A 15,412-nucleotide genomic window follows, 5' to 3' on the forward strand; every position below is an offset into this window, starting at 1 on the left:
CTATAGATAACTATGTTTACTGTATTTCTAGTTTATTACTCCTAAATTTCTTTTTACAATAAGCAAATACATACTCATTTCTTTTTCCTTCACTCAGAAAAGTAGAATATACTCTACATACCAATACTACTCTTTCATATTTTTCTTTTTACTACCTTAAATTCCAATAACAGGTTAATTTTCTTCAGTTAAGGTGGATAGCACAAAAATCTGAATTCCTTTTCCTCTAGTTCAGATTATAAAATCACTCAATTATGGAAACTTACATAATTTTTTGTACTCTGATGGATTATTCAAAGGATTGTTTTTAATATGTAATCTCCCTTCAATGCCTTGGCACAAAATGAAAAGGAGTTTACCTAAATATTGCACTTCCCTTGTGGCTCAGCTGGTAAAGAATCCGCCTGCAATGCGGGAGACCTGGGTTTGATCCCTGGGTTGGGAAGATCCCCTGGAGAAGGGAAAGGTGACCCACTCCAGTATTCTGGCCCGGAGAATTCCATGGACTTCCATGGGGTCGCAGAATCGGACACGACTAAGCGACTTTCACTTCACCTAAATATTAAAATTCTATTTGAATCTTTTAAGCAAGCACAGCAACATTTTCTCCTCTGGGTAACTTTAACTGGCTCTATGTTTCTGGAAAGATGGATGACAACTGCTTTAAGATCTTTATTCAACTCTCTTTTCATCGAATACAGGCTAATTTCACAAATTCTACATGACCTTCCATTTTCAGCTAACCCATCTCCTCCATACCTGAAGAAGAAATAGTAAACAGAAAATTACACAAGCAATGTTAAACAAATCTAAGGACAATGAATGGGAACTTTTAAACATGAAAAGAGAGATAAGACCTTGGCAAAGGAGAAGATAAATCACTTTCCATGTATCTCCATTTATGTTCAAAATATTACATTTCTATGTTTACAAAAATAAACCTTAAAAGTAATTATGGCAAGTTCTAGGCTCCTAAAATTGGATGGAAGAAAACTTTTTTAAAAAGAATAATTATGAAATAGCAATCCCTGGAAATATTAAAGGGCTTCCTAATGCAACAAACTGAACGAGACAATCTCCTTGGCATATCTTTTAGTTCTAAAAAGCAGCATTATTTCTCCACCTATTCCCATTTTTCTCCTTCATTACATTCAAACCACGTATCTTCCAAGTGAAACACCACTATTTCTAAACCAGTTTCAGACCATAACTTGGGCTGGCCAGCAGCAAGAAATACAACAGACCGAATCTGGCACTCACGGATGGACTCAGATGAAATAAGACCTCTGAACAAAAAACTGTAAGCTCTATAATAGTGTTGTGTGCTAAGTCTCTTAGTCGTGTTCAACTCTTTGTAACCCCACGAACTGCAGCCCGCAAGGCTCCTCTGTCCATGGGATTGATTCTCTTCCAAGCAAGAATACTGGAATGGGTTGCCATTTCTTCCTCAAGGGGATCTTCCCAACCCAGGGATCGAACTGACATCTCTTGTATCTCCTGCATTGGCAGGCAGGTTCTTTGCCACTGGTGTCACCTGATAATAGAGTTAATAAAACATACAGAAACACAAAAGATGAATTCTACAGGGAGAAAAGAGGTTACATATGAGCTTAAAGAATAAACAGAATAAAGCTAACAGAATAAAGGGCGAGAAAGTCTAAGGACAAGTAAGAGAAAAAAGCAAGAAATCAAAATATCTATATTTAGACAACTAATAGGTGGGACTAAGATATAAGAAGAAAGAATATATGAGAGGGAACTAACAAAAAATAAATCTAGGAAAGAAAGGTGGGACCAGGATGCTGGCTTTCATTCAAACTGCATTTATTAAGGCTTATTAAATGGAAGTACTATGCTGGGGCATGGAAGAGAGGAAGAGATTTAAAAAAAAAATCCCTTCCCATAAGGCACTTGGTTATCTGGCACAGTACAGAGCACATCATTAGTACACAGTAATTTACTAAATGTCTTTAATAAATATATTCAAACAAAAAAAACAAAGATCTTAAGACAGGAAAGATTAAGAGAAACAAGTGTAACTACCAGCTGATGGCAGCTCTGTAAACTCCCTTCTTCCACATGCACACAAACAAATGCACACAAACAAATGCACACACCTCCACACAGCACACACTGGATCACTCCTACACAAGAATATGAATGCAACATGTGTAGATACCAAAGAAAGTTGAATTATCTGTTGTATAATGTAAGTTAGGCAGGTAACTACTTTGAAGGTTCCTAAAAAAGCTTAGGTGAGGAAGTAGGACTTCTTAAAAAGGTAGCTGATTCTAGAGCTGGGGCAGGAAAGATATAAGATGAGCCTGGAACATCTTGTGGAGGCACAAAGTTAAGAAGTGAACAAAAAAATTGAACCATATATCAATGGTTACAGGAGCCAACTTGTTAAGAGCTCCCAATGGCAAAAGCAGCACCAATTTGAAGAACAAATAACAGCAGTACAAAAAATAAATATCCATGAGTGCCGACTGTTACAAACAATGATTGAATGAATTAATAAATAAATAGAAGGGGAAGAAGGGATAAGGTTTTTTTTTTTACAGAAGAATCCCAATTAATATGGAAGGAATAAAGGAAAAGAGAAAATCACAGCTAGAAAACAAAAACTGCTGTAATGATCTACCAATGAAAGCTGAAATGAATAAAGTTTTAAGGAAAAAACAGGGTACTTGCATGCCAAAATATCTCCCCCAAAACATAATTTACAAAGTCATAAATAGTGACTCCATAGTGGAGAAACCTGACAGACACCATCTTAACCAAAGAACCAAGGTCAACATTACCAGTAATAAGATATACTGACATCAAGTTCCCCCTGATACGACTGATATACAGAGGACACATCACTTCTGCATCATCCCTCCCCAAAATGCACTACCCTCAATCTAATCAAGAAAATATCAGACATATCCAAACCGAGGAACATTCTACAGAATACCAGACAAGTAACTTTTCAAAAGTGTCAAGTATTCTTCAAAAGTGTCAAGATCATTACAGGCAAAAAAAGATGAGGAACAGTTACAGACTGAAGAAGCCTAAGGAGACATGACAAATGACGACAAAATGCAAGGAGGGATACTAGATTAGATCCCAAAATGAATCCTGGAACATAAAAAGACATCAGTGGAAAAACTGGTGAAATCTGAAAAAAGTCTGTAATGTACTTAGTTTAGTAGCTAACAGTACTGCTAAGTCAAAAGTATTAATTTCTTAGTTTTGTTAATGGTTGGTTATATAAGGTGTTACCATGGAGGAACTGGTTGAAGGAGATACAGGAACGCGTTGTACTACTTACATAACTCTTCTGTAAACCTACAATTCTTTCAAAGAAAAGGTTTTCAAAAAATCTTGGATCATGAAAACAACACTAATTGCAATACTATGTTGGTTTTTTTGAACCTTAGACTCTCAACTTACCTGAACTGTGGGTACTGTTTTCCAGTGAATGCTACATTCTCTCTACTCCCACTTTATGCTATGTCAGTCCTCTAATACAATAAAGTTATAACAAATTAATATTCTACCAGCAATAGTTATTCATCAAATTAAAAATGTTTCTTTTACATCCTAAAAATGACTAGTAATCAGAATTTCATCTTTAATTACATAAACCTCCACAAAGCTTTACCTTCAGTAGAAGCCAATATTGTTCTTGTTCACAGTATAAAAATAAAAACTTAAATAAAATCCTTACCTTCCAACCACTGCCAGCCTCTCTATAATATGGGAAGTTATCACAAATCCACTGGTAAATCTCACTCAGAGTCATTTTCTTTTTGGGTGAGCTATTAATTGCAAATGTAATGAGGCTGGCATAACTGTATGGAGGTTTCCCATCTTTGTGCTGTTGGACTTCTTCCTGGTCCAGGGTTGTATTTGGATCAAGGAGTGCATTCTTCTTGGAAATTCCTGTTCCATGCGCATTTTGTGCAGCATCAGATTTTTGGATGGCTGCTCTCATGGTGAGCTGTGGTAACCAGTCCATAGATGTTAGGCTGCTCTCCAGTTCAGATGTCATCCTGAAGGTAAATAGACTCCTTAGTCAATATCAAGGAAAGAACCCCTGCTTCTCAAAATATCCAATATTCACAAATCTAGGAGTTCCAAAGTGAGGGAAAGCCTGAGTTACATCTGGAGGAAAAAGATTGAGTATATTAATGACCAAACCAAATATTTAAGGGATTAACATTTCCAATTGTTTTCTTAATTTCTTCCTCTCCAAAACACAACAAATTTGGTTTGAAACTATACAAGAGACAGAACAATGCATACACACAAAGTGATTTTTATGTCAGTTTTCTTAAAACGACTGTCACTTTGAACAGACAGACAGGACCACAGTATGAAAAAAAAAAATCTGTCTGCAGTCCAGCTCTTTACTCATCAACACCACAGGCCCTTTTAAGACTTAAGACTACATATCTGGCATTTCTTTTACATAAATTTTAGGGAAATCATACAAAAGAATATCAAAAGTAAAGTGTAGGCAAGAGGTCAGAGAAGTAACCGAGAAACAGGCACAGGAATTTACATGAAGAAAGAAGGTATAGCTGAGCAGGTGGGAGGCAGGAAGAGTAAAGCCGGGTAGACAAGGATAGCAAGGAGACAAGCTAGCTGGGGGAGTTGACCGAAAAGAGGAATGCAAACTCAAGGACACTGATGAAATACAGAAATGGAGAATAGACAGCACCATGCGGTTTTAAAAAAAAGTCAAAGAACAAGCTTTAAAAAACTAAAATCTGGGAGTACAGGATATAAGAGATAAAGTCACATAAATGAAAAGCAGGAAAAGAAGCATTAAAAACTCAAGGAAAGGCTTACAAAAACATCCAGTAATCTGAATTCTGTAATCTATTTCCCTCCAAGGCCAAAAAATTTCAAACCATTACCACTCAAAGAAAGAAAAAAGAAAAAACAACACCTGCCAGGTTAACATATATTCTGGAGAGAAGGAAGCTGCTCTAAGAATGAAAGATAAAATACAGAAACAAAGCTTGACACTTCACACTAGCATGGCTAACTTTCAACAAGAGGTATAAACTTTCCTATCCTGGGATCAAAGAAGCAGGAAAAGTGAGCCTGACAACAAAGCAGAGAGGCATGAAAGACTTCTAACTGACATGAAAATAAATGAAAAAAGAAAACAAAATAGGAAACTTAAAATATCTCAGTAAAAAGAAAAAAACTGTGGCAAAGAAAATCCCACATATATCCTTCATTCCAAATGGCCATAGGCAAAAAACAATCTACACTTTGTGCTTAGGATCTGAACTTCTGGAAGGCAATGTAGAAATGATAGAGAACACAGATTCTGGAGTCAAGCAGACCGGAATTCAAGTACATAATCTACCAGTTATTATCTGTGAGACTATGAAAATGTTAGTATCTCTTAACCCCATCTCATCTGTGATATGAAACAATAATAATACCTATGGTTAAAATACTACTTTGAGAATTAAAAATTAAATGGGTAACTTATACTAGGAAGAAACATTCAATAATTGTTAGTTAATAATACTGCTCTAGGGGTATCTAGGGAGGGTACTAATGAACCATAAAGTAAACAAAATTAAGCAATAGCAATAAAATCAAGAGACAGCCATGAGGATTCCATCTGCATTACCAGATATTCTTTTTCTTATATTCTGATTAACAGTTTAACATTTTTCATTTTCCCTTCCCATCTCTCTGAAACCTGAACTTTAAATTCCTCTATACAGCACCTTCAGAGATCAAAAAAAAACCTCACCCTCCTGTTCTACAATCTCAGCCAGAAATGTCTGTTTCCAGAATGAAATAAGTTATAGAAACTTGTGGAATAAGGAGCCAAGATAATTTAGAGATCACAGAATGTCAAAGAGTAGGCAAAGTACAGTACAGGTCGGAGAACAATTGCTTCAATCTAAAGATGAAAAACTAACTCATACAAATAGTTAACAGTAGAACTAACACCAGAGCTCAGAGCTCCTGATGCCCAATCTAGCAGTTTTTCTACCATACTTATTTGTAATATTAGAATAACAGTATCTACCTCTCACTGACATAAAGTACAATGACTGGCAAACAATAAACAGGCAATAAATGTTAGCTCTTGGTGGTGGCGATATTGATAGTTGCTGCTATTATTCACATTTTATTCTGCAAGCATTGGCTATTTTACCAGGCTGTCATCGTATTGGCCTCAATTAAGTCTCTACCAAATAGCTTTATTTTGTTCAAATTCCCCACGCAGCTAGTCACATACATTTTCAAAGGTAATGTAAAAGTACATTGCAAACTGGAATATAACGGATATTGCAGATGCTCCCTATTGAAAATCATCTTTAACTTCTGTTTCTTCCACCAGTGCCACTGACTTTATGAGAATCTCAGTAATAAAACATGAACATACACTAAGTAGGTACTTAATACTGTTATAACATTTAATAAGAATTTATAATTACACATGTGTACAAGATTATTGTAGAGTAAAATTTTATACACACAGCAATTAAGATAAAATTTTTATCCTCTAGGAACTATACTCCAATTAGGAAAGTCAAATACAAGAAAGAGTTGAAAAAGAGCTATGAGTTCTGTAATGGTTCAGAAAAAAGTAGAAGACAACATGGGCTGCAGCCTTAAGAAACAGAAGGAAGTAGATGTCCATCAGCAGACGAATGGATAGGAAAGCTGTGGCACATATACACAATGGAGTATCACTCAGCCATTAGAAAGAATACATTTCAATCAGTTCTCATGAGGTGGATGAAACTGGACTCAATTATACAGAGTGAAGTAAGCCAGAAAGAAAAACACCAATACAGTATACCAACGCATATATATGGAATTTAGAAAGAAGGTAACGATAACCCTGTATAGGAGACAGCAAAAGAGACACAGATGTATAGAACAGTCTTTTGGACTCTGTGGGAGAGGGAGAAGGTGGGATGATTTGGGAGAATGGCATTGAAACATGTATACTATCATATAAGAAATGAATCACCAGTCCAGGTTCGATGCAGGATACAGGATGCTTGGGGCTGGTGCACTGGGATGACCCAGAGGGATGTTATGGGGAGGGAGTTGGGAGGGGAGTTTAGGATGGGGAACACGTGTATACCCGTGGCAGATTCATGTTGATGTACGGCAAAACCAATACAATATTGTAAAGTAAAAATAAATAAATAATAAACTCAATTAAAAAAAAAGAAACAAAAGGAAGAACTTTAGCTAAGACTTGAAGTAAGTAAAGATCTATACAGGCTGGAAAGAATTTGTGCCTAGTCAAAGACATCATGAGTAAAAAGCATTCCATTGTTGCGCTTATGTTTACTAGTTCTATTATAATTTGAAGAAACCTATAAAAATCTCTCTTAAATTTAAAATCTGAAAAACTGGGTTTCTGTTTTCTTTGCTGTTTGTTCAATTTTACATATTCCTGGTGGGGAGATAAAAAGTGTCTCCATTGTTGCTGCTTAGGCTGGTTGCTGCAGTGGTTCTCTACTGAGAAGACAAAAAAATGATGATTAGATTTGGCCAGATCATCAAGTAACTTTAGAAAGAAACCTCTCAATGGAATGGTGATGACAGAAGTCCACTTGTATAAGAGAACAGATGGTGGCAGATTTAAAAACAGCATGAGAGGCTCTGAGGAATCTGGCTATGGAAATCTGGTTAAGAAATGTCAGGCCCTCATTACCTCACCTCATTCCAAAAGCTTCCTAGCTGGCCTCGTAGGCTCTGATTCCTCCCTGCTAAGCACCTCCAGGGTCCATGCATATACTCCAAGAGAAAGGTCAGCAATGTTTTCCTGCCATTGTGCCCAAAAACTTTCAATGGTTTCTCTTCTCCTATTATACTAATTCTAAATGCCTCATTTTCAACTACTTTAGCTTTCATTTACTGTTTATTAATCCTTCTCGATAAATTCCTAGAGCAATTATAACCTCAGTCTGGCTCAACCATACTGTTTTCACATGTACAATTACATCATAAGCTTTCTATCCTCACTCCCTTTTCCACCTCCCCGCCCAGAAAGTCTTGTCAATCTACTCTTCTCACTCTCCATCTCCTTATTGAACTAGATCTTATCCCTACAGATTATAAATACTTCAATTACAGAACTTACACAATTCAATTATCTTTAACTCTTTCGTGAGGCCATGAGCTCCTTAGAAGACGGAACTTTCTAATTCTTTTCTGTTCCTGCAATGCCTAGGTATACAGTGAGTGGGTAAAGGGTGTTTAAATGATCGGAAGAGTGACTATCCAATGAAGGTGTGGGTATGCTCCTCCCCAAACAAGATCAAACATGTTTATAAGCTAAAAGCAAGAGGTAAAAGAAAAGAGGATTCAACAGTATGAGGAAGGAAAACCACAGGACTGAAGTCCTTTATGAACTAGAAAAAAGCATGACTCAGCACAGACTGACAAGTAGCGCTACACAGAGACAGAAAGGTCTACTAGAAGAGGAGAGAAAAATGGGGAGATGGAAGTAAAGATAAGAAGATAATGTTACTTGTAGGATAAAGCAAGGCATGAAGAAATTATGTCTGAAGTTCTTAAATCTATAATGGTATCTATTGCTTACAAGGAGCTGCATAAGGAATTTTCTCTGCATACAATGAAATGGTAAAGAGTATCAAGATCTAACAACTCCACCCTAAGTCATGACACAGGAGGAGGAAGGGGATTCTGACCTCACTTAATGAAATACTGCCACTGACAGGATTACAGATTCCCATTTTAGCTACTTCAGCCTGTTGCTTGGCTTCCCTCTGTAATTTCCCTAATACCTGCTGCTGCTGCTGCTGCTGCTGCTGCTGCTGCTGCTAAGTCACTTCAGTCGTGTCCAACTCTGTGTGACCCCACAGACGGCAGCCCACCAGGCTCCCCCGTCCCTGTCATTCTCCAGGCAAGAACACTGGAGCAGGTTGCCATTTCCTTCTCCAATGTATGAAAGTGAAAAGTGAAAGTGAAGTCGCTTAGTCGTGTCTGACTCAGCGACCCCATGGGCTGCAGCCTATCAGGCTCCTCTGTCCATGGGATTTTCCAGGCAAGAGTACTGGAGTGGGCTGCCATTGCCTTCTCCCTCCCTAATACCTGAGGAGTAATCAAAGCTTATAAAGAAAAAGTTCAAGACTTCAATAGGATTGAAAAGGTGGGAAATAGGTAGAGATGTTGTTGGCTTTCCCAAATGGACCTAAGAGGAAGGCATCAAGGAAAATAAGAATAATGAGGGTTATGATGTCGTGACCTAGATATGCCTGAATCTTCCCCCTCCATTCCTAGCCCTTGCCATTTTATCTTAAGACTTGGTATCATGTGAAAAACTGAGCAACTGGGAACTTAAAAGAAATCCTTGTAATTACCACAGCAGTCATTCTGATCACATGCATGTCAGGGGGTCATATATATACATGTATATATTTAAACATTTTAAAACATAATTCCTGTTACTGCATCTCAGCACTCAAGGTAATCAGAAGCAAGATTGATGGCAGAGACCACTAACTACCACCTAACACCTATTGTGGCCTTCTTCCTTAAGACTACAACCCAAATTTTATTCTGGATACTATTACAACTTTTGCCCTATCCTGAATGTGGATACAACAGCTAGTGTGCCAACAGTCATCTTCGGCCATAAAGTGATGTGTGGAAATGGAAGTCATATGCTAAAGACACAGAGCCGAAAGAAGGGATCTGGGTCCCTGATTTTTTGGTGAACCAACGTGAAGCTGCCATCCTAGTCCTGAACTGCTACCTTCCAGACTTTTTATATGTTGGCTGTTGCTCAGCCGCTAAGTCATGTCCAACTCTTGCAACCTCATGGAGTGTAGTCTGCCAGGCTTCTCTGTGCATAGTATTTTCCAGGCGAGAATACTGGAGTGCGTTGCCATTTCCTTTAATGCCAAGTGAGGAATCGAACCCATATCTCCTGCACTGAAGGCGGATTCTTTACCGCTGAGCTACCAGGAAGTTTTACGTGTTTAACTACTATAAAAAGAACTCTACCAGCAGGTGAATGCAACTACTAACAAACATGGAATGTGGGACATGGGAGTGAGGTGATACAAGTAATAGGACCTAAAATAAGACACTCTCTTAGAGGAGCTGATGAGGTAAACATTAAGAACTCTAATACTGCAGGATGCAAAGTTGGTAACACTTATTAAAGTGACAAAGGATTTGGTCAAATTGTCACCCACTGTACCTGGAAAACAGATCATATGCCAACGGAGACTATACATATAGCAAGTAGAGAAGTACTATAGGAAAAATTGAGAGTACTGGCATGTGCTGCCTCCTCCTAGTTAATTAAAACAAAGTCCTAAAAGAAAAATTAACTTCAAATAGAGTTGCAAGCAGAGATGGAGAAAACGCAGATTTGCTAAGGAAGGTACTCTCTGCTTATGGCCTGCAGGTAAGCTAAAAGTCCTATAACTTGAAGCCCTACATGGTTGAAAAAAAACACAAACTGCTTCTGAAAGAGCAAACTGAAGTAACTGACTAGAGAAGAGCGTTGTCTTGCCACAAAAAAGCAATGTTGTGAGGGTGCTGACTTTCTACTAAAGACTATTACACTTCAATGGCCTCACCAGAGCCATCATTCCCTCAGGAGGTGAAAGAACTTGGATGGGGGAAAATATAGCCTTTATTTCCACTAACTTGTAACTGAAACTAAGCAATTTCTTTAATCAGGAAAGTAGACAACAAATCACAGTAGCATTAACAGTACCCATGACTCTGCCATCAACAAAAATCACTAATATATTCATATAATGTGATAAATGTTGCAGAATCTCAACTTTTTAACTTCACTACTTCAAATTTATAACAGTGTATTAAGATTTGCCATTAGATTTTTTATTTAATTTATTTAATGTGTTAATTCAAAGATACATCTATTACTGTTATAAAGTTAATATTTTGCTAATATAAAGTGGTTTCTTTTATAATCCTAAGTATATTATTTTATGCATTTTGAGACTTTATTCTGAGAAGTGTCCACAGGTTTCACCAGACTTTGAAGGGATTCCATGGCACCAGAAGGTTAGAAGTCCCTGGGGTTAGTTCCAAGCACAGAGGGCAGAGTCTTCACATTGAAAAATTCTGCCTAGGCATGTCCTTTGGCTCAAAGTAGCAGAAAGTCTAAATAATTAAGCTTTTTAAAATAACCGTATGGGGGCAGAGGGGTCCCTAGACTGCAAAAGTCTCTTAGGCATCCAAAATAATACCCAAGCTAATCAGTAAGAAGTGAGCTATAAAGTTGTGCATTTCCCAGAAAGGGCATCTTCACCCATACCCACCTCAGATGTGGCCACAGGGGATACTACACAAGGTGAGCCCCTTCAGAAGGCACAGGGAACAATGCAGAGCCCAACAGCAGAATCAAGGAACTTATTATACTGTCATGGAGTGAGGCTCTCCCACTGCTACCCAGGAGGATTTTATAACCAATATGGCCTAGAGGCTATATTGTGCTTCTCATTATCCCATTTTCTAACTAACAGCTTTTATTGCTTTTATTCTATTCCTTCTCCTCTACCAAAAACCTAGAAGCCACTCTGGGATCTACTGAAAGTGAAAGCACCAGAGAGCTTAGAATTTCAGCTGGATATAATAAATCCTTATTGCCAAAATCAGACTGAAATTGAAGAAAGTAGGGAAAACCACTAGATCATTGAGGTATGACCTAAATCAAATCTCTTATGACTATATAGTGGAAGTGAGAAATAGATTTAAGGGAATAGATCTGATAGATAGAGTGCCTGATCAACTATGGACTGAGATTCGAGACATTGTACAGGAAACAGGGATCAAGACCATCCCCATGGAAAAGAAATGCAAAAGAGCCAAATGGCTGTCTGAGGAGACCATACAAATAGCTGTGAAAAGAAGAGAAGCCAAAAGCAAAGGAGAAAAGGAAAGATATAAGCATCTGAATGCAGAGTTCCAAAGAATAATAAGAGGAGATAAGAAAGCCTTCCTCAGTGATCAATGCAAAAAAATAGAGGAAAACAACAGAATGGGAAAGACTAGAGATCTCTTCAAGAAAATTGGAGATACCAAGGGAACATTTCATGCAAAAATGGGCTCGATAAAGGACAGAAATGGTCTAGACCTAAAAGCAGCAGAAAATATTAAGAGGTGACAAGAATACACTGAAGAACTGTACAAAAAAAGATCTTCACGACCCAGACAATCACCATGGTGTGATCACTCACCTAGAGCCAGATATCCTGGAAAGTGAAGTCAAGTGGGCCTTAGAAAGCATCACTACGAACAAAGCTAGTGGAGGTGATGGAATTCCAGTTGAGCTGTTTCAAATCCTGAAAGATGATGCTGTGAAAGTGCTGCACTCAGTATGCCAGCAAATTGGGAAAACTCAGCAGTGGCCACAGGACTGAAAAAGGTCAGTTTTCATTTCAATCCCTAAGAAAGGCAATGCCAAAGATTGCCCAAACTACCACACAATTGCACAAGTAAAGCAATGCTCAAAATTCTCCAAGCCAGGCTTCAGCAATACGTGAACCGTGAACTTCCAGATGTTCAAGCTGGTTTTAGAAAAAGGCAGAGGAACCAGAGATCAAATTGCCAACATCCGAAGGATCATCGAAAAAGCAAGAGAGTTCCAGAACAACATCTATTTCTGCTTTATTGACTATGCCAAAGCCTTTGACTGTGTGGATCACAATAAACTGTGGAAAATTCTGAGAGAGACGGGAATACCAGACCACCTGACCTGCCTTTTGAGAAACCTGTATGCAGGTCAGGAAGCAACAGTTAGAACTGGACATGGAACAACAGACTGGTTCCAAATAGGAAAAGGAGTACGTCAAGGCTGTATATTATCGCCCTGCTTATTTAACTTGTATGCAGAGTACATCATGAGAAACACTGGGCTGGAAGAAGCACAAGCTGGAATCAAGATTGCTGGAAGAAATATCAATAACCTCAGATATGCAGATGACACTACCCTTATGGCAGAAAGTGAAGAGGAGCTAAAAAGCCTCTTGATGAAAGTGGAAGTGGAGAGTGAAAAAGTTGGCTTAAAGCTCAACATTCAGAAAACAAAGATCATGGCATTTGGTCCCATCACTTCATGAGAAATAGAAGGGGAAACAGTGTCAGACTTTATTTTTGGGGGCTCCAAAATCACTGCAGATGGTGACTGCATCCATGAAATTAAAAGATGCTTACTCCTTGGAAGAAAAGTTGTGACCAACCTAGATAGCATATTCAAAAGCAGAGATGTTACTTTGTCAACAAAGGTCCATCTAGTCAAGGCTATGGTTTTTCCTGTGGTCATGTATGGACATGAGTGCTGGACTATGAAGAAAGCTGAGCGCCAAAGAATTGATGCTTTTGAACTGTGGTGTTGGATAAGACTCTTGAGAGTCCCTTGGACTGCAAGGAGATCCAACCAGTCCATTCTGAAGGAGATCAACCCTGGGATTTCTTTGGAGGGAATGATGCTGAAGCTGAAACTCCAGTACTTTGGTCACCTCATGCGAAGAGTTGACTCACTGGACAGACTCTGATGCTGGGAGGGATTGGGGGCAGGAGGAGAAGGCGACGATGGAGGATGAGATGGCTGGATGGCATCACTGACTCGATGGACGTTAGTCTGAGTGTACTCCAGGAGTTGGTGATGGACAGGGAGGCCTGGCGTGCTGCAATTCATGAGGTCGCAAAAAGTTGGACACGACTGAGCGACTGAACTGACTGATAATAACTGGATAAAATTCTAGGTTGTTTCTCTTGGGAAAGGGGGAAACGGGGAAGTGAGTTCTACTTATAGGAAGAAGAGTACATGTAGATATTTGGGTACCCAAGGCATACTGCGGCAGAAACCTAAAAAGTGAAAAAATAATCTACTACAGATTGACCTTACATTTTGGAAGAATGTGACGTTAAAAAAAATTTTTTTTAATGTATAACTGAAGCAATTTAAGTTGCAAGCAAAAGGAGCTGTTGTTATTTTTCAAAATTTGTTATCATATACCAGCAAAGCCAAAGTTTCTATTCTTAGTTCAATTTCAGCAAAATAATATGGCCAACATCCTACTTTAGAAAAGATATGGTGATTAAGAACACAGGCTCTGTTTTATGGCTGAAAGAACTCAAACCCAGGCTCTGTGACAACCTAGAGGGGTAGGGTGAGGCAGGGGGTGGAAGGGAGTTGCAAGAGGGAGGGAACATACTATACCTATGGCTGATTCGTGTTGATGTATGGCAATAACCAACACAATACTGTAAAGCCATTATCCTTCAGTTAAAAATAAATAAATTTAAAAAAAAATCACAGGCTCTGGAGCAAACTGCCTGTACTGAAATTCAAGTTCTTTCACTTTTAGTTATATGACCTAAAACAAGTAAATCAGCCTCGCTTTGCCTCAGTTTCCTCCTTTGTAAGGTGAGGATAAAAACAGTACTCACTCCAAAGAACTGTTGTGAGGATTAAATGAGGATTATATATACAAACCACTAAGAAGACCTGATGTGAAGAGCTGGCTCATTTGAAAAGACCCTGATGCTGGGAAAGACTGAAGGCGGGAGAAGAAGGGGACGACAGAGGATGAGATGGTTGGATGGCATCGTTGACTCAACGGACGTGAGTTTGGGTAAACTCTGGGAGTTGGTGATGGACAGGGAGGCCTGGAGTGCTGCAGTCCATGGGGTCTCAAAGAGTCAGACACGACTGAGCAGCTGAACTAACTGAAGAAGAGTTTTGTAAATAACCATTCAATAAATATTACCTATCATCATCAAATTCCTACTCTTCAGAATTTTCTAAATTTTAAATGACTGTCACTCTTACTCAGTGGTTTTAATCTGACACGCCCTAAATCATACAATAATCATTTAGCAACTTCAATGGAAATGAGCCCCTCATTCAATTATTTACTCCAAAGAAATGACCCAGAAAGGGCTGTGTTTTTAAATCTTGTTTGTAGACTGCATATGAGAATTGAAAACATGCTTTTCTGTGGGATTCTATGATGATGATTCCTGAAACAGCCCACAAAATCTTATTTATTCTATAAAGGAGTTCTAAAAATCCAAAGTTCTAAAAGTATAAAAGCCCCAGCTGGATATTTTGCAGCAGAGAGACAGAAGTATAACAAGGGAAAAAAAGAAATAAACTTTTCAATTTTCCTGGTATAGAACCAGTTTGTTCCTGATAAAATTCAATGCACATGGTTTATATCAGGCACACTTCTAAGTACCATCTTTATCTTGGCTCTCCCATCTCACACTGACATAAGCCTCCAAAATTCATCCTTGAAGTTGGTATTATATGCTCCAAAATTAATAACTTGCTCTTCTCTTCCAGTAAACACTCTCATCTTTTCAAAGCAGTTGATCTCTGCTCTATTTAGGAGGAAAGTGGACAGCATCA

General features: G+C 38.3%; 1 protein-coding gene across 4 annotated transcripts in view; it reads right to left on the reverse strand.

Moving 5' to 3' along the window:
• FOXJ3 (forkhead box J3) overlaps positions 1–15,412 on the reverse strand; it is a 149,400-nt gene that overhangs the window by 95,568 nt on the left and 38,420 nt on the right. For all 4 annotated transcript variants that reach the window (XM_069588265.1, XM_069588264.1, XM_069588280.1 and 1 more), the window contains exon 3: positions 3,716–4,040. In XM_069588265.1, the coding sequence (XP_069444366.1) occupies positions 3,716–4,040 (325 nt within the window). The remainder of the gene's footprint in view (positions 1–3,715; positions 4,041–15,412) is intronic.

Source organism: Ovis canadensis, chromosome 1, assembly GCF_042477335.2.
Source record: "Ovis canadensis isolate MfBH-ARS-UI-01 breed Bighorn chromosome 1, ARS-UI_OviCan_v2, whole genome shotgun sequence".
NCBI classification, from domain to species: Eukaryota; Metazoa; Chordata; class Mammalia; order Artiodactyla; family Bovidae; genus Ovis; species Ovis canadensis.